Source organism: Lytechinus pictus, chromosome 5, assembly GCF_037042905.1.
Source record: "Lytechinus pictus isolate F3 Inbred chromosome 5, Lp3.0, whole genome shotgun sequence".
In the NCBI taxonomy this organism is placed as follows: Eukaryota; Metazoa; Echinodermata; class Echinoidea; order Temnopleuroida; family Toxopneustidae; genus Lytechinus; species Lytechinus pictus.
In genome coordinates, this window is record NC_087249.1 from 14085870 (window position 1) to 14109383 (window position 23514).

At 37.3% G+C, this 23514-nt stretch overlaps 2 protein-coding genes across 3 annotated transcripts; one reads left to right on the forward strand and one right to left on the reverse strand.

Moving 5' to 3' along the window:
- Positions 1–911: 911 nt before the first annotated feature.
- On the reverse strand, positions 912–7400 carry LOC135154245 (uncharacterized). Its single transcript, XM_064099862.1, has 9 exons — positions 6770–7400; positions 6105–6245; positions 5032–5256; positions 4550–4611; positions 3781–3906; positions 3254–3494; positions 2600–2796; positions 2129–2342; positions 912–1586 (listed from the first exon to the last, which is right to left on the reverse strand). Exons 6-9 carry the CDS (start codon positions 3410–3412, stop codon positions 1368–1370), a joined length of 789 nt encoding a protein of 262 aa, XP_063955932.1. The 5' UTR covers positions 3413–3494; positions 3781–3906; positions 4550–4611; positions 5032–5256; positions 6105–6245; positions 6770–7400; the 3' UTR covers positions 912–1367.
- A 1686-nt stretch (positions 7401–9086) lies between these two features.
- On the forward strand, positions 9087–22734 carry LOC129262384 (protein C1orf43 homolog). 2 transcript variants are annotated; one of them, XM_054900493.2, is made up of 6 exons: positions 9087–9288; positions 15099–15369; positions 16003–16172; positions 16952–17010; positions 19312–19408; positions 19791–22734. In XM_054900493.2, exons 1-6 carry the CDS (start codon positions 9223–9225, stop codon positions 20034–20036), a joined length of 909 nt encoding a protein of 302 aa, XP_054756468.2. In that variant the 5' UTR covers positions 9087–9222; the 3' UTR covers positions 20037–22734. The 2 variants fall into 2 exon arrangements, with proteins under 2 accessions (XP_054756468.2, XP_063955933.1); XM_064099863.1 differs by lacking the exon at positions 9087–9288 and adding an exon at positions 9345–9434.
- The last annotated feature ends 780 nt before the right edge of the window (positions 22735–23514 follow it).

Below are 23514 nucleotides of genomic sequence, written 5' to 3' on the forward strand. Positions count from 1 at the left end.
TAGTTCTGTCTATACATATGTGGGCAAATTGATATAGGATCTATATATGACTATGTACATGTATATCATGTGAAAATGTGTGTAACTGTGATTGGTCGAATGGGATTCATTAGAAAAAAAATTACCTATCAACACATGGAGGGAGTGTTTCATGAAAGGACTTGTCAGACGTTTATCTGACAAGTCTTGTTTTATATGATAGTTACCATAGGAACTGAGTGTCTCAGCCAATCAATATCGAGGAAAGTTGTCAGATCTGGCAACTTTTCAGATGAGAAATGTTAATGTAAGTCTCCCCAGGGCTCAGTGGCGGATCCAGGATTCGCAAGGCGGAAAGGAGAAGGGCCTTGATTTCTATTAAAGGAAAAAAGATAACAAAAAAATTGTTACCACCTACAGGGTACATTTTCCATCAAAATTGTTGAGGCTGCAAGCCTACAAAATCCTTTGGTTTTGGCAAGCAAGGCCAGGGAGCACATTTGCACTTTCATAATATATACAAAAAATTTGTGTAGAGCCCTGCCCCGCTCTGCACTGTGATGGACTACCTTCGATTGAACGATTTTTCCATCTCCATTTTTCAAACCAAAGTTTTTAAAATAGCCTCTCAGGCTTGCAGTCTGTAATCGAATGTAAGCTAGACCTTTGTTTGTTTTCTAAATTGATTTTGAAAGTGCATTGGATCTTTCTTCTGTTTTTTCACTATTCTCTATTTCATAACAATATTTTAGAATTTCATAAGAAATACAGATATTTATTGTCTGCTGCAGCTTTTAAGCTGTGACTATCAAGCTTGATTGTGGTTCCAAATTTTGAAAACTCGTCATATATTTGTTTGTTTTCAGCACAACTTTGGCTCTTGTTGGAAAGTCAAATTTCATAATTGTCAAAACCACTAGATTTCTTTTTTTGTAGGGTTGGTTTATGTTGGTTTTGTTTAACTTTCTAAAGACATTGCTTTTCATGAGATATGCCTTTGATTTCATAATTGACTGCAGCTAGTACATGTACAAGCATATTTCTAGACACTAGATGAAAGAAATGAAAGAAATATTTACAAATACTTACCCAGACAATGTATATAGAAAATATGTTTTTATCACAATTTACAAAATCAAAGTAAAATGTTCATTTCTATATGAAAAAATCAGACAATTGTCTCAAATCTGCAGCCATTGCTCAGTTTTGATGATTAATTTGTATGTTTTGTCTTGTCAATTCCAGACTGCTGCTCTATACTACAGGAAAACTTTTATTTGAAATGAGAATATTAGAGCACTTTATTTTCTTTGGTATTTTTGTACCCCTTCCTGTTTTAAAATACCACAATAATTGCGACTTAACATCCTTTCCAATACATTGCCTGTCTACATCAAACACTCTAAGTATTCGATAATTTCTCTGATGGTCATTCGTTTGAGGGGAGATTTCTGCGTACAGACGGTGCCGATGAAATTGAGCTCGTCGTTGTACGCAGCTGCGACCCCCATCAACTTCAGGACACGGCCGAGCTGGAACACATCGCTCATGATGGTGGTGCCCTGATCGTCGAGGGCACACTCCGGAGCAATGTGCGTGTAAATCTCCTGTTAGTTTAAAAACAAAGAAACAAACCAGCTTTAAAACATGTAACACTTTATAGTTGGAAGGTGACAGATACATATTAAAACCGTACTATTTACATGTATTTTCCATTCTTGAATAATGCTGTATGAGCTTTGTATGTGCAGGTTCCCAAAGCACTTTGTATATTCTTACCATACACTGTAGCTTGAGATTTAGCAATTAGTATTTTATACTTTTAGTCATATTTTGTAGATTTCATCAGGTAAACGAGGCGAAAGACTCATCTAAAGGCAGTTTATTTTTCATGAACAAGATCAGTTTGAGGGTGTGCTGCTTAGGCTACACAAAAATAGGGAACTTCCAAAATAAGGACATGTGGTTGTTAAATGGAAGGAAACAAGTTTTTAGCTGATCTACACACCTTACCTCTTCAAAAAAGGTTGTATAAGAAAAATGTTTTAGCAATTGTATATTATATTGAAAATTTACAATATTACATGTAAGTTCAATCTCAGTCCGGCAGTTGTCAATTGAGCGGTACTCTTTGACAGACCATACTTACCTTTCTCCTATACTTCTCCTTTTCCTGCTGAGAAAGATAGCAGAAGAAAGGAGATGCCTGTGGGAAGACCAGCCCGAAGTCAACGATCACCGCCTCCCAGCGACCCGTCCGGGTCTTCCTTAGGAGGCAGTTGTCCTCCTTGAGGTCATTCATGAGGTATCCCATCCCATGCATCTGACCAAGGGAGATGGTGATATCGAGAGCTAGCTGATACCTGAAAGAAAGCAGAAGAGGATATTGGTAAATATCCATTTGATTTTGGAATGATATTTTTTTAAAGGAGACTGCTTAACTGATTCTACAGAGATTAACTTATACATCAACCATTAGTGTCATTTGTGCATTCCATGTTTCAACAAGCAGTGCCAACTGATCTTGTAGGTGTCTTTTGCTACCTAGGTGATTCTTGTAGAGTATACATGGTCCTCTTGACATTTGTTATTTCACTGTTAAAATTAAAAAGGTACTTACCACTCTTTGGTACTCAACACTAGCTCTCGCATACCTCGCGCCAAAGTCCAAGACTCTCCGGTGGCGGGGTCACCGACAAACCCCATAGCCAGACCAACGTAGCCCAGGCTTGTCTCGAGGCAGCCCAGGTAGCTTGGGAAGCAGTTGTTGCGACCTATGATGTCAAGGAGGCCGGCTTCCTCAGCAATGTGGCCCATCTATCAAGAGAAAAGAAGTTTAAGATCTGGGTCCTTTTTTCACTAAGACTTACGATGAAAACAAATGCACAATTTCTATGAGTTAACTTGTTTCAGTAGCTTTTAACTGTTATTGCAAATTTGTCATAACAAGTTTTATGACATGCGTCCCGTGTTTTACTTTTCTACACTCTGTTGAAAGAGTTATATCATGAAGCTAACGCATAGCTCCATGATTATATTGCCTGTCACTGTTCTTAAGAGGGAAGTAATAAATGCTTTTAGGGTATGCAGTTTGTAAAACAGTTTGTTTTGCAGTAGAACTCATTCAAGATAAGATCACTCCATCACTAATGAACTCCATTATTTAATCTTCACTATCCGTCAAATTGATCTCAACAGTGAGTGAAAAGAGTTCATGATTGGGCCTGTCATTGTTTTACTTTTGTAGAGTGATAAATAATGACAAATAACCAACCTTCTCGTTCATCTCCTGGATGTCATCAGGGAGCTTGAAGATCTTGACAGCTATTGGCTCGTTGGTAACCTCGTGCCTGAAGAGTTGGACAGTAGCGCTGACCCCACTGCCCAGGATGACATCCCCACCTCCTGGATGGAAGGGCTTGAGGTCGTCCATGCTCTACACCAAGGAGGTGACCGGGACGGCTGCTGTGCTCTGGCCCGCGCTAGCCGCTACAACCCCACCCACTGATGGTGATCTAGAGAGATGTAAAGACAGACAGAAACTGATCAGTGCTGTTCAGAGCAATTTGATTTCCAAAGTGTGATATCTCATTTCAACCTAATAATCCAAAGTTATTCCTTGATGGGTTTACATCGAATGTTGATAATTATCTTGCTTCGTTGAGGGTCCTGAAAGAATGCACAAAAAGGAAAAACTTTTTATCAACATAAACAGCAAGATTCAATTTTTCATTTAATCATATCATATTAAACCTTCAATACATTTAATCACCCTTTTAGATAATTTTTCAATACTCTTACCGTGGGCTTGGGAGTGGTGAAGAAAAGATGGTCACCGAGGCCTGAGTAGGAGGGATGGTAGCAGGAGGAGGAGGACCGTTGACTTCTGACACCAAACCACTCACATCTGGACTGGATCTTGGAAGTCTAGTAAAGAAAGATATAAGAATTTGAGGAGGAAAAATCAGAAACCAAAATATCTACTTCATGAAGCATGAAGCTGTCATTCTTTGATTTTCATATAAATCTATGTCTTTTTTATTTCTCTGTATTGCAGTATCCTTCATCTTAACCACGAAAGCCATGTTTCAAATGACAAATAATAGGTACTGAATTCTTTCAGGTAACTTCCACTTCATTCTTACCCAGTGGGCACAGCTAAGGTGTCAATGGGTGCTGTGTCTGGTGTAGTGTTGGGATACGGTGCTGGTGTAGAGGGAAGGTAGGGTGTGAAAGGAAGATCGGGTGAAGGGGGAGGGTTGGGTGCTACTCTAGTGTCAGATGGTTCCAAGGGAGGTGTTTGATGGTTACCCTCGGCAAAACTGAAATTGTTGTAAGAAACACCTTATTACCTATCAACTTTTGTGAAATTTTAAGATTTCTATTGAGAGTGTGTTGAAATATTTATATAATTCTTTTCAGTACTCTTTTTTTCCATTAACTATTCTTATATCTTTTACATGAGTCTATACCAGAAATCAACATGATTCCCACATCATAGACATGATAGAAATGAGTATCAATTAGAAAAAAAAAAGTATTGACTCTTTTGATTCAGATGAACACTTACCAGGTGACACGAACAGTCTGACTGGCGACAGGAGAGGCAAGGGCTGGTTGCCAAGTCAAGTCCTGAAGAGATAAACATGTATGAATGTATTTAATTAGTTCTTTTTATGCATTCACTTCACATTGTGATCAAGATCATGATCAGTAATGAAATTGTGAAATGTATTTAATGTTGGTAAAATAATATTTAAAAATAGTGAAATTGTATTATATTTTATTCATTTATTTATTTATTTAATTGTTTATTTATTTATTTGTTTATCTATTTATTTATTTTTTCATAGTAGGATATCATTTTTTACAATTTCATCTAGTTACTAGTTGATCAATAAGAAAATTCTTTTGTAGGTGTGTGTGTGTGTGGGGGGGGGTAATCTTTTCATTCAATTCACTCCTGGGCTTTCATAGGACCCCTTTGAGCAATTATATGGCAGTGCAAGTATCCATTGTAATTAATGAAATCAATACAAAAAATAATTCTACCTGAAGTTGCTGGACAGCAGAATCCCACTGTCGTCTGGCCTCTGCCAGCTCCATTTCCAGGACCTGAATCTTCATGGCAGCATCGATGTTCTTCTTCTCGATGGCCCGAGCCCTCTTCTCTGCGGCCAGCCGTCTCTCCTCGGCTTCATGGACTTCATGGCTGATGTCGTCCACAAGCTTACAGAGATCACCATCAGCTTCAACTCCAAGCTCCGATGCCAGACTCTGTCAAGATCATCATAGAATTCAATTATTAATAACAATAATTTTTTACATACATATTTTCATATTGAAAAAGATATATATATGATTGAGTTTTTATTCACTGCCTAGCAAGATAACAAAAAATATTTGCACTCAATATTCAGAACATTTAATCCTCTACTTCCAGTTCTCATCATTTTTTGTAATATAATTCACTCATTCAAATTGTTTGACATATATTCAGATTTTATTTTATCATTTTTTTATATAACATTGAAATCAAAGTTTTTATATCAGAAATGTTATCAATTCACTCATTAAGATTGTTTGACATACTTTTTTTATATATAACATTTAATTATGTTTTATATCAGTCTTATTAAGCTTTGAATTATCTCTTTTGTCTGAACATCAATTATACTCAGCCATTAATATTTGGTCATACAAGATGTGTATTGGTCAGACTTGTTGTGTAGACCAGCCTCTTTGTGTTATCCACTTGATCTGACTAAGTTTAAAAGCAATAATCTGGAACTCCTAAACTTAATTTTGGTATATATTGGTGAGTGCAATTGAAGTACCATAAATTACTCTGTTAAAATCTCCAATGGAAAAAATATGTAATAATCTGCCTCCATCATTCATTAGATTTTACACAAGGCAAGACAACTAAGAGTCTTATAAATAATTTGAATATTCATATGACATGATTGACATCAAATTGTTGAATAAGAGTAACTTGAATTGAATTCAAATATATTTACAAGAGAAATATATATATTTTAGATCTAGAAGCATGATGGAATTATATTAATTTAGTATGATATTCTAATCATTTTGACAAATCCATGATAATTCTAACAACTTACAAGAAGTCGTTCCTCAAGCTGCTGTTTCTGCGAAGAATTCTGAAGGCATTCTAGGAGGAGCTTTCCCGTGAGCTGATTGGCTGGTGGGATTGGGTTGGAAGACTGGGAGATAGTCGGATCCTCGTAAGACCAACACAGCTTCTGTTTGTGATCATGGAAAGATGAAGAAACTTGATTACATAGGGAAAATTCTTGGCATTTTAGAAATGAAATTAACTCACAACAGTTCGATGTAAGAGAGGGGGGGGGGGTTAGATTGTCAAAAAAGTGATTATGTCATAAAATATCATTGTTAAGAGTAGCACCATAGATTGAAAGAATTAAGGGAGGGAGGAAGGAAGAAAGAGGAAGGAAAGAAGAAAGAATGGGAGGGAGGAAGGAATAAAGAAAGATTATTGGAAATTTCAACTTTTACATATTAAACATTTTTGCGAAAGGGTTAAGGAAAAAATAATTTTCAGCAGCTTCTTTTTGCCATTGAAAAAATAATTTGTATACAGAATATGTCAGAAAAGGGGTTGAGAAAAAAAACTATTCATGGGGGTTTGATAGGCCTATATGGTTTGTTTTTTCTCATTGCTTGCATCCTATATCAGATTGACAAAATGTCCTTCATGAGTGTGTGTATGTGTGGGATCATATTCAAGTCATAAATGTGAGCTTACATCCAAGGGGTTAACCATCGATGGTCTGATGGTAACAGGAGAAGCTTGCCCGACGCAGGGCAGCGGCCTACCAAGGACCCAGGGGTATGGAGATCGAATGCGTCCAACGCAATACATCGCCAAACGTTGTTTCCAAGTGATAGAAAATAGAAACTTTTCGATCTACGAAAAGGAATTTGAAGGGGGGTGGGAAAGAATAGATAAATGGAAATACATGGAGCAAATTTGGCAAAGAATACCATGTGTTAAATACCACTTCCCGAACACCGCCTCCACCTATATTGCCTATGCAAAAAAGTTGAATGTGAGTAATATATAGGGCCTAATAATATTTCATAAATCTGTTGAAAACTATGACCGGATGGCCAGCGTATCATTTTTTTGTTGTCATTTTTAATGAATATATTAATGTAAAAGACAAGGCATAGTATAATGGATTATGTTTCCGTTAAGTCATCGATCGGTGAAAAATAACTTCGTATTTTCATAAGATAACTTCTTTCTCTATCTTCATGATTGACAAGAAAACATTTCGATTTTCTTTTAACTCGTTCAGTTCATTATTATCTATAAAGACAAGATACCTACCTGCCGGATTCAAGGATTTTAGAATTGAGAAATCAGTCAAAAGGTTCTGGTCTCTTAAAGAAAGAAGAATTCAAACCACGCCAAAAAGCTTCAGTGATATTTATTAGAACCCTCGCCAATGGGCCACTGACATTGTTGAATATATGTCTCCAGTAGTTCGTAGGGGGATTTACTACGGGTTCTAAATTATGAACAAAAAAGTGGACCTTTTATAGTTCCAGCTTTTACCAATAGGAGGGCTGGAATATTTTTATCCATATTTTCCCGATCGGCAACTATAAGCTAACTAAAGATTTTCAGCAGTATATCTTAACTTTATTCCGTGGATAAGGTATCTCATAAACATTTTAAAAAAAACGTAATGCAAGCGCAAACTCAAACTTTGCGTCATGTATTCATTCATAAAAATTGAACATTCTGAGAGCACTTTTAGTAATCAAGATGCACCTAATAACTAATTAAACAATTAATGCGAGCGCGAAGCGCGAGAAAACATTCTTAGGCTTACTGATCTAAAAATTGACTTGTTTAGGTCTGCTTGCAGTGACTCATGGAGATGATGCATATCTCACCAACAAAAAAATGCGAGCGAGAAACGCGAGCTGAGAATTTGTTATAATGTAACTCGATAAGGACATGCATGCTGTTTCAGGGTGGGTATAGGCCTATATTGATTCAAGCGCGAAGTGAAATTGGCCATTTAGACCTAAAACGAGATATTCTAAGCACGCTCTGAAAACGTGAACATAAGAACTATATAGCACTTAAAACGTTTTATACATCTTCTGGATATAGCAAAGACGTACGGTTTTTGGAATTCAGAAGTGTTACATATCTCGCCAAAATAATGCAAACATGTCATACTGTGGTCACTTTTGCAGATAATACTTGCTTGATGATGTTTCAGAGAATAGGCTTACACTAAATTTGGTTCATGGCTGTTGAAACATAATACCAACATATTATTCTCATACTTCCATAATTTGAATATAATGGGCATGCAATTTGCTAAAATTTGCATAAATGAATAAATTCACATTCGATTCCCAGTCGCCAATCTTATCGAATCTTATCCGGCAAAATCAATGCTGTATTCAAAAAGTATAGTATAGTAAACAAATTAAGACATTGTCCTAGATTTGTGAATGAAAACAATTGTATTCATGCATTGTCATTTTCAATAGATTCATGCACAGTCATATATTTCATGATCCTATTCGCCATTTACTATCTTTTATTAACTAGAAATAGCCTTCTTGCAAAAGTTGGGATTTTAACTTGATGTTGAGGTATATTTTAAGTGTTAAGTCTGCATAAAATTTAAATACATGTTTATGTAGCAATTTTTTTAAAAATAAGCTCACATATTGCACATATTAATGTTATATTAAAAGTGTAATGGTATGTTAGGAATTAATTTATTGTGGAATGCTATTGAATTTGCGTTTTTTTTTGCATAAAATAAACACATCCATAAAATAGCCGCATTTTATTAGAATTTCACATGGCCTATATCTTCTTCTAAAAATGACCCACATGCAGCAGATAGGGTTTTTACTACTTCTCTACAGTGATAATAGATTTTGTATTTTCTGCATAAAATCAGCATAAATTAGCATTTTTAAGTAGGATGCAGGCCCTGCCAGTCACCGATTTCTGGATTTAATGCTCATATCTTGCATCACGACGTACCGCTCTTGCTTGTTTTGTTTTTGTTTTCTTCACACGGTACGACCACGCCTACTCATTTGATTTGCGGTCGCCAAGAGCTAGCCTGGAGTACAACCCCGCGTACAATAATAATATACAACTACAAGGCAATAAAGCCGGAATCACTCAACTTTAAGTCTTAGATCTGGAGCAATATGGCAGGCAAATTATCGCCAGTTTTACCAACAACTCTCATTCTCATTGCAGGATTTGGAGGTTTGGTAAGTGACGTCTGTAACCATTTAGTTTCCATGTAGTGGGACCAACAGGCGCCAATCTTACCAGCAGGGTACCGGTACGCAATTTCTTAATAACACAAGTGAGCGGGTCCTTGCACGATTTTTTGACACATGTATTCGAATAGCAGGTGAGCGAAATCGCCGGCTGTAGCACGATTGTGTCTTACTAGAGTAGGATGGATGTCGGGTGTTCGGACACTTTCTTGAGATGAGAAACCTTTATATTTAGATTGCACAAAAAATATGAACTCAACAGTTGTAACTTTCTTCGGCTTAACTGCAGAATACCCCGCACATTTCATTACCTCAACGTTGGCGAGCCAACGACCTACGATGTGAAGAATCAGAACGACCTACGATGTGAAGAATCAGAATCAATCTCGACGTGATCGATCCTGAAGATTCGTTGTCTTGTCAGTTTTTACGATACGACCCGTACCGGTACTGTACTTCCGAGCCATACGAATACACGCGCGCATGCTTGTACTCTCGCGCGCATACCGTTGGCGAGCCAACGACCTACGATGTTCCTACTATGTGCATAGGGTTAGGGTTAGGGTTAGGGTTAGGGTTAGGGTTAGGGTTAGGGTTAGGGTTAGGGTTAGGGTTAGGGTTAGGGTTAGGGTTAGGGTTAGTAGCATGCCAAATTCACAACGTTGGCATCGTTGGCTCGTTGGTAGCATGCCAATCTAACAACGTTGGCATCGTTGGTTCGTTGTCAGCAAGCCAATACAAGTCACAACGTTGGCATCGTTGGCTCGTTGGTAGCATGCCAAAGTCACAACGTTGGCATCGTTGGCTCGTTGGTAGCATGCCAAAGTCACAACGTGGCATCGTTGGCTCGTTGGCAGCAGGCCAAACTCACATCGTTGGCATCGTTGGCTCGTTGGTAGCATGCCAAACTCACATCGTTGGCATCGTTGGCTCGATGGCAGCATGCCAAACTTACAACGTTGGCATCGTTGGCTCGTTGGCAGCAGGCCAAACTCACATCGTTGGCATCGTCGGCTCGTTGGTAGCATGTCAAACTCACAACGTTGGCATCGTTGGCTCGTTGGTAGCATGCCAAACTCACAACGTTGGCATCGTTGGCTCGTTGGTAGCATGCCAATCTTACAACATTGGCATCGTTGGCTCGTTGGCAGCATGCCAAACTCACAACGTTGGCATCGTTGGCTCGTTGGTAGCATGCCAATCTTACAACATTGGCATCGTTGGCTCGTTGGTAGCATGCCAAACTCACAACGTTGGCATCGTTGGCTCGTTGGCAGCAAGCCAATACAAGTCACAACGTTGGCATCGTCGGCTCGTACTTGGCAGCATGCCAAACTCACAACGTTGGCATCGTTGGCTCGTTGGAAGCATGCCAATCTCACAACGTTGGCATCGTTGGTTCGTTGGCAGCAAGCCAATGCAACTCACAACGTTGGCATCGTCGGCTCGTTGGCAGCATGCCAAACTCACAACGTTGGCATCGTTGGCTCGTTGGCAGCATGCCAAACTCACATCGTTGGCATCGTTGGCAGCAAGCCAACGCAAGTCAAAACGTTGGCATCGTTGGCTCGTTGGTAGCAAGCCAACGCAAGTCAAAACGTTGGCATCGTTGGCTCGTTGGTAGCATGTCAAACTCACAACGTTGGCATCGTTGGCTCGTTGGAAGCATGCCAATCTCACAACGTTGGCACCGTTGGATCGTTGGCAGCAAGCCAATGCAACTCACAACGTTGGCATCGTTGGCTCGTTGGCAGCATGCCAAACTCACAACGTTGGCTCGTTGACAGCATGCCAAACTCACATCGTTGGCATCGTTGGCTCGTTGGTAGCAAGCCAACGCAAGTCAAAACGTTGGCATCGTTGGCTCGTTGGTAGCATGCCAATCTCACAACGTTGGCATCGTTGGCTCGTTGGCGGCATGCCCTATGCAAAAATCGCGTAATCAATCGTTGGCTTGACGTAAACAAGTTCGAATTTTAGTCACAAGTCGGCTTTGTTCCAACATCCTTTCATCACATCGTAGGTCGTTGGTCGATTCAAACATCCATGCTCTCGTCGTGCGGGGTATTCTGCAGTTGTTCCCTTTCTTCATTTTTGTTCTCTAGAACTAGTCCAATCTAGATCTAAGTAAATAGTAATATTGCCTGAGACTTTGCACTCTAATTAAAATTGATGAAACTTTGCTTGTTAACTTTTTTCAAATGGCTGTTTGTTTTAAATCGATTGTCCGGACACACAACTTGAACTATTGGAAGTGTGATTGTGGATGGCTATATCTTGAAAAGTGAATATCTTGAACAGGTTAAAAATGACCTAGATCTATTCTTATTAAATAATATTAAGTTAGACCTAGTACTAGATTAATAGTATTGGCGTGTGTCACCGATCATCCGATCACAGCCTTGACTAGGTTGACTTACAGCGTTAATCTAGTACTAGGTCTAACTTAATATTATTAATAGGGTGTCCGGACTCATAATAAAAATAGGATGGGGGGTCGGGTGTCCGGACACTTTATATTTTTGAACCCTTCTTTTTTGTCTTTGGATTACACTAAAAATATGAATTCAATAGTTGTAATCATCTTTTATTTTGTTCTCTATAAATATTTCCTAACATTTTGTACTAAAAGTTGATGAAACTTCACTTGAAAATTTTTCCAAATGACTTTCTAAAATTGATCGTCCGGACGCACAACCTGTCCAGACACACAACAACTGGGTATACCTATCAATATCTGTAAAAAGTATCGGAATTTTAAGTTGTTATTTTATTTAAAAGTTTAGGGATATGTTTATGATGGAACATGTTTTAAAGTGTTTTTAGGTGCTAGCCATTAATAAACGAAAGGAAAGAACTCTTGTTTTCCAAAATAAAAATATAGGGGGCCTACATGTTTCTGTAGAATACATATTTTCCTAAAAACTCGGAGAGGCAAATAAATCAGTCCCCAAAGTCACATATCAATAAATCGTCTATCGGGACATGTTTCAAAATTGCTTTTAGGTACTAATGGCTATCAAAAATCAATTCTATAAACTTGCTGTAATGAACCCTAGTCCTCCAAAAAGAAATGATGCATTATTCTGACAATGAAAGGAAAATAAAATAGAATAGAAGTCGAAAATATATAATATTACTAAATGGACGATCAGTAACATTTTAAAATTGTTGTGAGGTGCTAACAAGTAAATATACCTTCCGTTACGAATTCCCGTCCTCCAAAAAGAAATAAATGATGCATTATTCAGACAACCATGGAAAGGAAAATAAAACAGAATAGAAGTCATAAATATCTAAGATTACTAAATGGACAATCAGGAACATTTTAAAATTGTTTTGAGGTGCTAACAAGTAAAAATATATTTTATATACCTTCCGTTATGAACTCCCGTTATTCAAAAAGAAATATTTATAAATGACACATTATTCTGACAATGGTGGAAAGGAAAATGAAATAGAACAGAAGTTGCAATCATCTCAGATTAATGAACGAATGATTGGGAATGTTTTAAATTGATTTTGGCTACTAACGGCATATAGTATTATATACATTTCCTAATATGATCTCCCGTTCTCCGAGAAGAAATATAAAGGATGCATTTTCTTGACATCGTTGGAAAGGAAATTAAAGATTATATTTAACAGAGATCTCAAATTAATTGCACGATCTATCAGGAAGTGTTTTAAAATTGCTTTGACTTCAAAACTATTGTGCAAAGAGGTATTTCAAATGGCCACCGATCATACCGATACACTTTGTATGATCGGCAATCGGCATGAATCAGCCAATCAGCCGTGATAAGATCCTTATCGGCTGCCGATCCGATGATCTGTTACAGGGTTAACCTAGATCTAGATTCTAGACTAGGTCTAGAGGAAAGTGCCCAAATTGCATGTAATAATAGACAGGTGGTATTCCGAGGTTGTTTCATCTTTAAAATATTTAATTCTCATACTAGATTTGTATATTCAATAGATCTAATGAAATGAAATATTTTGAACAAAGATAAAAACATAGATAGGGCCTATAGGCCATATATATCTCAAGACTTAGGGCCAGGGTCAAGATCTGAGTGCTCACAATAAATGTTTATATTGCATAAATTAGCTATCCAAAGATGATACGCAGCAGGGCAGTACTACCTGCGTAGACATTGATCTAGGTCTGTCCATTGCATATCTAACCATTGCAATGCAGATTATTTGCTTGCGCCCATGTACTTTCAACAAGGCATTAAATACATGTAGGGAGGGGTTATTTAATTCCCGCAATTTTTCAGCATTATTTCTAGCTAGGTGAATTAGCTCCAAATGTTGATGAATAATTATATAATCATTGAGAGTAAGACCTTAACATTATTCCTGTAGAATTAGGATGTCTTTGAGAGCTACAACAACAAAAATTTAGAAAGCTCTTAATTTGTCATAAAAATACATCAGAATAACCCCTTTAAATCGTAAAATATAATGAAACTTACTTAAAAGTTACAAAAAATAAATTCCATATGACTTCTGAAAAAGCAACAAAATACATGTAGATCATGTTTATGTGTCAAAATATACAGACAAAATTGGACCTCGCTCAGCTTAATGTTGCACACACACACATGCACGCACATAGTGTATACATTACAATGTACCCATGTCGTGTGTAAACATCGCTGCGTGCTGGCGAAAATCCATGAAATTCATAGTGCGAGCCTCTATCTATGGCTTCAGTATGCATTGTGTGCTTTTTTTTCAAGGAAATCTCTGTAAAGACGTGCTAGTGTATACCGTAGTGCAAGCATATTTGAATTCATTATGAAATTGATGCAATTTTGTTCCATTGCCACACCCCCTGGTGGAATTAATTTTCAATGGTTGAATGAGATGAGATTGCTTCAAGACAGCATGTCTCATTGGATGATATACATCTAGATAAAATAAGAAAAAATGATTCTCATAATATTTTTGAGAGATTTTAAGGGTGTTTTATCTCACTGATTTTAAAGATAAAATATTCCATTTTATCTGAGATAAAAATGGATCTCAGATTACCACCCAAGAGACCAGGGGGCCGTTTCATAAAGCTGTTCGTAAGTTAAGAGCGACTTGAAGAACGACTGGTGAACCTTTCTTACACGTTAATTAATCAACGAACATTAATGGTTAATGTCATTAACCTAAAGAAAGATTCACCAGTCGTTTTTAAAGTCGCTCTTAATTTGCGAACAGCTTTATAAAACACCCACCCGGGTTAGTATTCAATTTGATACTCAAGCCTGAATTTTAAGTATTTTACTCAATATTTTGCTTTAAAAGTAAAATAATTTTTCCATCTTTGGTATTCAATTGCATTTTTTAGCTATTAATATTTTGCTTAAATCAAATTCAGCCACCTACCAGACTTAAGTCTGGCTTGTGTGCAGTTACCAAACTTGATACGTGCAGTCATACATTCTGCGCGTGGATGGATTCATACATTGCACGTTATTTGGCACGAACTTTATGACATCACAACGCTTACGAGTAAAGTATTTTGCCTAAGTTTGATTTGATAAAGTGAAATACTTAGATGTGATCTGAATACAAGTTTAGGCATTTTGCTTTAATAATGATAGCCAAGTAAAATGCTAGGAGAAATACCTGCAAAATCATTGCTTTCAAGTCTATACCAGCCCAGATGCTGAAGTTAAATAGGCCTACATGTACATATTTTGGCTGGTGAGCTAAAAAAATTAGTCCTGAAAAGACAAGTTTTTAATTAATTTAGTGCCTGGAATTCATTTTTGTTTTTGAAATTTCATTTTTAGTTCCTGCTCATGGTTATGCTCTTCGCCAAACGTCAAATCACGCGCTTCAAATTTCGTTCGCGGAGGACCCCTCACACCGCTGTTGGTCACGGGGCACCAAAGCGACTACAGTTAGAGATTGAACATCTGGTACAGAGGACGCAACAAATCAAAGGGTTTCCAACGTTGCTTGCGGATGATGACTATAGGCTACAGTATCTTGCCAACACAGAGTCAGATAGATGCACTTATGTCTACAGAATGAAAGCGGTCGATGCATTCATTCATTTCGGTAAGAAGATAAATTCATTGGTGAATATTAATGATTGCAATATAAAACTACATACACATGTTGTAGTAGGCCAATTAATTGCAAAAAAACCAAAAATAATTCTGATTGCTTATTATTTTTAAATAAATTTTGATTGCTTATAGGATCAATGTTTTTACTCTTCCCTTGTAATATAAGGCTTGTATTCTGAACTCGGGTTTTATTAAACTCTGGTGTAAAGTTACACTGTTTAACTATGGATAGCCACTTGTGACAGAAGAGGTTCAATGTATCATCTTATTTTACTTTCAAATCATTATTAACCTTCTTGGAAGGATAAATAAGATATTTGTCTTAACCATTGAAGAAATAGGGAAGAGCACAGTAAACATACAAAACTTTACAATATTGACAAAACTGATATTTGTCGCTTCCTATAATTTTAGCACAGAGTTTAAAAGTGCATACATTGTGTGCAAGCATGCTAGAAATCCCAGGATCCAATGACCAGGTTAATAATAATTGCAATTTAGAGTGCTTAAAACATAATGTATTAAGTGCTATAAATGTTATTATTTGATTATTCATTTCTTCTTTTACATTGACTTGCATATTTACCATATTTGTCATTTGCTTTTTTTTTTCTCTCAACAGAAGAACAGGTCAAAAAGTTGGATGGACGTCTGTCTCGGCCTATTGGTGTGAGCGTTCGAGAGCATATCAAGCAGCTTAAAGTTTCACCTTTAACACCTCTTAAAGGAGCCAGTGATGCACTATGTAGGGCATACATTGATGCATATGAGCATGCTAGGTTTGGATGTAAGGTAAGTCACCCACATTCATAAGATTAGAAGTTAGGTTTTAATATGGAAGCCTGCACAAACTTTCCCCTATATTACTTGTCTAAAAGGCGATTGAATTTGGAACTGACAATTTGTTCCTGCAACCCAATCAATTGAAGTACATGTATTCTTGCTACAAAATTGATTCAAATTATGCCTTTTAAAAAAATATTATTTCAATCATTTTCAAGAAGCTTATGTTGATGGGAATTGGTATTTATTACTCTTTAAATATCAGGGGAGTGAAAAATCATGCTCCATTTGCCATCCTAAAGATCATTTATTTTTCAATGATGCTAATTAAGTTCCACTTTTAAAACAGAACCATTTCATAGAAGCATAAAAACCAAAGTATCTTATTCTTTCTGATTTAAACTGAAAGTGTTACTTTTTAATCTTAATTTTTTTTTTTTTTGCTTTTAAATATATTTTTTTTCGTTTCTTGTTTGGCATTGTATAACTATCATCATCATCATCGCCGCCATCACCAATGCCATTGATATTGTCATGACCACAACCATCTCTACCATCATCTTTATTATCATTATTGTCATCATTATCCTCATAATCATCATCGTTGTCATCATCATCATCATCAATATCATTATCATAATCCATCATCATCATAATCTTCATCAGCATCATCATCTTTAATATCATCATCATTGATATTTTCCATCATCATAATGATACTCATAATAACTTGTCATGTCTGAGTATTCATTGTTTTGCCTATCACCTTTTCCTCTGTTTTTCTTCAGCCATTTGGAGAAGCTGAGTACAATAACTACATGGCATTACTTCATGAGCTGATAAATTGGTAAGTTAGGGTAATCAAGTCTGATGGTTTCACCAAAGTCAAATGGAACTAAAATTGTTAAATTTAGATAGTTGAGTGAATGAAATCGCTATAATTTTTGTCTCACCTGCATAGCAGAGTGAGACTATAGGCGCCGCTTTTCCGACGGCGGCGGCGGCGGCGTCAACACCAAATCTTAACCGAAGGTTAAGTTTTTGAAATGACAGCATAACTTAGAAAGTATATGGACCTAGTTCATGAAACTTGGCCATAAGGTTAATCAAGTATTACTGAACATCCTGCCTGAGTTTCATGTCACATGACCAAGGTCAAAGGTCATTTAGGGTCAATGAACTTAGACCATGTTGGGGGAATCAACATCAAAATCTTAACCTAAGGTTAAGTTTTTGAAATGTCATCATAACTTAGAAAATATATGGACCTAGTTCATGAAACTTGGACATAAGGTTAATCAAGTATCACTGAACATCCTGCATGAGTTTCACATCACATGACCAAGGTCAAAGGTCATTTAGGGTCAATGAACTTTGGCCGAATTGGGGGTATCTGTTGAATTACCATCATAACTTTGAAAGTTTATGGATCTGATTCATGAAACTTGGACATAATAGTAATCAAGTATCACTGAACATCCTGTGCGCATTTTAGGTCACATGACCAAGGTCAAAGGTCAATGAACTTTGGCCATAATGGGGGTATATGTTGAATTACCATCATTACTTTGAAAGTTTATGGATCAGACTCGTGAAACTTGGACATAAGAGTAATCAAGTATCACTGAACATCCTGGGCGAGTTTCAGGTCACATGATCAAGGTCAAAGGTCATGTAAGGTCAATGAACTTTGGTCACCTTGGGGGTATTTGTTGAATTACCATTATATCTCTGTAAGTGTATTGGTCTAGTTCATAAAACGTGGACATAAGAGTAACCAAGTATCACTGAACATCTTGTGCGAGTTATAGTAGTTTTCAAAGTCAGCACTGCTGCTATATTGAATCGCGTGATGCAGGTGAGACCGCCAGAGGCATTCCACTTGTTTAGTATCATCTCGATGGTAAATACTGAACCTCCACCCACGGATTCGCCCATGAGAGATTGGAGATCCTTGCTCCTTTTCTTTGCACCCCAAAGAGTGCAACATTTGAAAGTCAAATATTTCTCTCAAGTCAAAGTAACTTTTATAGACCGGGTGGGTGTTTCATAAAGCTGTTCGTAAGTTAAGAGCGACTTTAAGAACGACTGGTGATCCTTTCTTGTGAAAATAGTATATTCATTGGCGATGGTTAAGCGCGTAAAAAAGGTTCACCAGTCGTTCTTAAAGTCGCTCTTAAATTACGAACAGCTTTATGAAACGGCCCCCAGATTGTTAAAAATGTTTCTCTTTTAGAGATTTCTATGCTCCCAAAACATTTGACTTCTATGCAAAGTTTAATACCTGTATGAAATTTAAGCAAAGTTGATGAAAGCCCTTGGACAAATACCCTTTTTTGCCATTTGATTGTTCGGCAGGGTATTAAACAGTCATATAGTTTGAACAATCAAGATTGAATTCCTGGATTATCAGAAATCACAGAAAAGTTGACTTATTCACATGACCTACCGGTGGTCACACGTAATGAGCAAGCTGACTCGGTCAAGTGTCCCAGGACAGCACCTCAGACATGCCGATCAACATGCCGAATGATGCATGGTCGTCATTGTCGTGACTTGAAATAGTTCCAATGTTTAGAATTCATAAAATAAAGAATTTAGCATTCATTTCTTGCAATTTTTTGTCCAATATCAAAGACAATAGCTATGTAATTTCGAGAAGTAAATCAGGGCCCCGCCTTACAAAGAGTTAAGATTGATCCGATCAATCTCAAGTATATGGAAATCCATCAATGTCGTAATTTTTTATTTTGGAAATTACCTCAATGTCCTTTGAAAACTAAAAGAAGCACACTGAATTGTCAAGGAAACATTAAAAAGTCATTTCTAGAAAATATTTTGAACAAAAATGTATTTTACATGTTGACGTTGCTGGCTTTCCATAGTTGCAATTGATCGGATCAATCGCAAGTCTTTGTAAGATGGGACCCAGTAATTGACATCTGGCAAACATCTAGTTAGTGTAAAAAGTAGTATTCGGTTGCCGTTTGTTGGTAAGTTGATCAAATGCTTTATTGTTTGAGTTTTACTCCTAGGCCTAGTGAAATATGGACATGACCTTTTTTCAGTTTGCCTGCTTTGGTATTAATGTGTTCAATGGAAATGAATTTTCATTTGCATAATAATGAATTTGTATTTGAACCCATAGTTTACGACATAAGAGTCATAAAAAGAGGAAAGTCAGTCAGGCAACACACCCATCCCAAGGTGCTACCAGGTCTAGTATCGGCAGTCAGCTTTCTCAGGTAATTATACATGTACCTCCTCAGTTTGACCCATCATCTAAGAATCAATCAACAAATTGATTTTTCTGGCCAATTTATGACAATGAGATTCTTACCTACATGTACATTACTCCATGATGATAACCCAAGTCGCTCTTCTTGGTCACTTTCATCAAACGATGCATGACATGTTGACTGATATGGTTGCCTAAAATACTCGGGTCAGTATAGGGTCAAGGGAAATGAAGTCAAATGCAATTGTCACTTCAGTTTTATTAATGATTTATCAGAGCAGTGATGAAAATACAAAGCTGGCCCCCAAAATAAAGGTAAACTTATTCCCATCTTTTCTGGTGTTTCATGATGACCAAGATTTTGCATTCTTTTATCATTTTGTGGCTAGGTATCTGGACCATCACCTAACCAGGATAACACCTCCTCTAACAACAGAACCACATCATCTCTAGGGAGCATCCATCGCCATGTAAAACCTCAACAACTCAGCCCGAAATCCACTGCCGATGAGACGTCTAGACTGACCGATGGGAGCAGTTCTCAATCGCAGACCATCTATGACGGAAGCACCGAACGCATTCACTTGTTAAGAAACCCCGACAGGTTGCACTATGCAAGGAAGGATACAACCTGAGTTTGAAATCAATTCCTTTTTTGTTTAAGAAGGATTGATTGTTGATAAGACATCCAGGCTGACTGGTGGAAGCAGTTCTCAATCGCAGACCATCTATGACGGAAGCACCGAATGCATTCACTTGTTAAGAAACCCCGACAGGTTGAATTACGCAAGGAAGGATACAGCCGGAGTTTGAAATGGATTCTTATTTTGTTTGTGAAGGGTTGAGTAAGACATCCAGGCTGACTGGTGGAAGCAGTTCTCAATCGCAGACCATCTACGACGGAAGAACCGAACGCATTCAATTGTTAAGAAACCCCGACAGGATGCATTATGCAAGGAAGGATACAACCTGAGTTTGAAAGGGATTCTTCTTTTGTTTGTGATAGACTCAATGTTGACAAGACATCCAAACTGACCGATGGAAGCAGTTCTCAATCGCAGACCATCTATGACGGAAGCACGAACGCATTCACTTGTTCAGAAACCGCGACAGGTTGCGTTACGCAAGGAAGGATACATTCTGAGTTTGAAATGAATTCTTATTTTGTTTAAGAAGATTGTTGATAAGACATCCAGGCTGACTGATGGGAGCAGTTCTCAATCACATACCATCTACGATGGAAGAACTGAACGCATTTACATGTTAAGAAATCCTGACAATTTGCATAACGCAAGAAAGGATATGACCTGGGTTTGAAATGGTTTGTATATTTTGTGAAGAATTCACATTCCATCATTGTCTAGACTGTAGGTGAAACGGCTTTCTCATTTATCAGAACTTGCCGCTTGACAGTAGTATTGCAAGATTGTGCGTGTTTGGGTTTTATACAGATGTGCAATATGATTATTTATGTGGAGCACTGTAGCCCAGTGGATTAATCTCCTGAACAGATGTTCGTGGGTTCAAGTCCCGGATAAAACAGGACTTGTCCGATGAATTATCTGACAAGTCCTTATATGAAGTGTACCCCAGGGCTCCTTGTTTGAGTTTTCAGGTCAAATTGTGTCTTGGATATATATCAACATGCTTTTATAGAACACTCACCTGACCCATACTTCTTTGTTCATTCATTCATTAAAACTAGACCTTGCCATGGACATCAGTCAGTTGCGAGATGAAATTTGTTTGGAATAATTAAAATCCATTGATTTATATTTAATTTGCATACCGGTATCTTGGCATACATGTATATACAATAAATGCTTCTATTCCAAATCAATCTACTAAATACTAGCCTTAGGAAGATAATTTCAGGCAAGATTGAAGGTTGTTTTCTCTATTAAAGGTTACCTGTAATTTTGTTACAGTTTGCAAGCACATAATGTAGCCAGTTAAAAAACAATAAAGAAATTTTGCAAAGTAGTTGTAAATAATACTAATTTTAAATGTTTGCTTATTCACAATGTTTGTGATTGACTATAAAGCCAGCAGGCTAAATCATCAGGCATCCATCTCATATATTTGTCAGTGCATTTTCCATGTAAAGCTATCATGGATTTGCCTTTTCATGTAGCAAATTGCATGGATGAGAATTAACACACTAATATTGCGTCAAGACAGTAGTTGAACATGCCGTTTTTCAATTTGAGGAGCCTTGGCTATTAGAAGCACGGAGGGAGGGGGGATTCAGCCCCTTTATGGTCTCAGCCACGTGATCACGACGAAAATTGGCTTGTGCGTTACCCGCGGCATAATCTACAAAACTGTAAGATCAAATTCTTTGAAAAATCTCACCACTAATCATTTATGCTAATTTATGCGTAAGTTTCACAGAAACAGACCAGTTCGTAGTTACATCAGGGACAATTTTGGTCAAATGACCTTTCATTTTTTTCATTATGATAGGCAGATTTCAAAGCAGGATATAACATATGCATGCCTTACATAGCAGGATGAAGAAATTGAATTATACCAGGTGACTAGAATAGCACACCATTGAAGACTCCATGAAGGTATTTGTTGCATTTCTACTTTGAATGCATATTATAGCATGTTGTACAATGTACTTGGCAAACTGCAGTGAAATACCAGTCGTGGACGCATTTTTGTTCTTTGTGGATGCAAATGAAAAACACAATTGAAAAGAATATATGAATAATCAAGACACCAAAGTTGGTGCTTATCTCATTAAATTTTAAACCACCATGCCACTTTAGTACAAATGACCTTTCTCTGATCATGTGCAGAATCTTCTGATCATGCGCAGAATGGAACTACGAACTGGCTTATTGGATGTACACCATGTGTAAAGTCCTGGAAAGGAATGAGAGAAATTGGATAGAGGTAGAAGTTGAATGGAAAGGCGAGAAAGAGTAGTTTAGATATTAAAGTATATCTTTCAGAAATGAGTGTGGTCTTAATCCTAAATCTAACGGGGTATTTTTATTATTGTCATTCCAGGGGGGGGGGGCCATTATGGCCCCCCCTTAAGATCTCAGCCGCGGATTGCGCGATCACAACAAAAATTTGCATGATGGTAGAGAATGACGTAATCTACGCAGTTGCATTGGTAAATTTCACTGAATTCATATATTTTTATTTTATATGAATTAATTATGCAAATTTATTCATGAAATCAAACTTTTTGCTCTGATTCACTAAATAAAGCTCCTAGAATGCTATTTTTTGGTGAAAATATTCTTTATAGCATTCCTAACAATTGTGAATGAAAAAAATTCTGGTACCAAGACCGATTTCTTATGTATTTTATATTGTTTTTTCAATTTCTTATGTATTTCCGTGTTTTTTTACTTTTTGTTTTTTATTGTTTTTTCAATGGAAATCGTTCCAGACTTAATTCTGATCATAAACAAGGCAAAATTAATTAAGTTAAATCAGGAAAAGTAGAAATAATGATACATTTATGAATTTTGGCTAAATACACAATTTGCATTGGATTTGTACAGTACATGAAATCACGTTTATGAGCAATTTTGGGTCTGACATGCACTTACAAAATGTTGGGTAATGTCGTAACCGCGTACCCGGGCGTCACAAATTTGGTCTCAAAATTTGCGCGAGACTTGAAAGTAAAAAGTCAGTGAGCGGCGAGGTCAAAAAATTTTGTGCAGCAGATATATCGCGAAAATTGTCGAGGGGGGGGGCATTATGGCCCCCCCCCCCCCCCCCGGGAGAATTAGGGTTAAAAAGGACTGAATCATAGTAAAAAAAATTTAGCCGTAGGCAAGATGGGAGGCTTGAGTAGATTAGAGTGGAATCTGGCTCGAGTACAGGTAGGAAAGATGAGAGAAGGCTGGCTTGATGTATCGAGTGGAGTTGAGTAGGAGCAGAAGAGAAGATCCAATGTTTCGGGCAAGTTGACTGGCAGTCTTAAGGAGTGTCAACCCTATCATGAAACTAGAATATTTGGGGCATTATTTAGGGAAGGGTGCTGAAAATGTTCCAAAATACTTGTTTATGGTACTCACGAGATTGAAGGATGATTATTGATTACTTGTTTAGGGTCCAGTTTTAAAGTCCAAGTGTAATGAC

Coding starts and splice junctions, on each gene's coding strand:
- LOC135154245 (XM_064099862.1), bottom strand. CDS start 3,412: ATGGACGACCTCAAGCCCTTCCATCCAGGAGGTGGGGATGTCATCCTG. Junction 2,343..2,599: donor GTGTTGAGTACCAAAGAGTG/GTAAGTACCTTT, acceptor GCTTTCTTTCAG/GTATCAGCTAGCTCTCGATA. Junction 1,587..2,128: donor AGGAGAAGTATAGGAGAAAG/GTAAGTATGGTC, acceptor TTAAACTAACAG/GAGATTTACACGCACATTGC.
- LOC129262384 (XM_054900493.2), top strand. CDS start 9,223: ATGGCAGGCAAATTATCGCCAGTTTTACCAACAACTCTCATTCTCATT. Junction 15,370..16,002: donor CGATGCATTCATTCATTTCG/GTAAGAAGATAA, acceptor TTCTCTCAACAG/AAGAACAGGTCAAAAAGTTG. Junction 19,409..19,790: donor TCGGCAGTCAGCTTTCTCAG/GTAATTATACAT, acceptor TTTTGTGGCTAG/GTATCTGGACCATCACCTAA.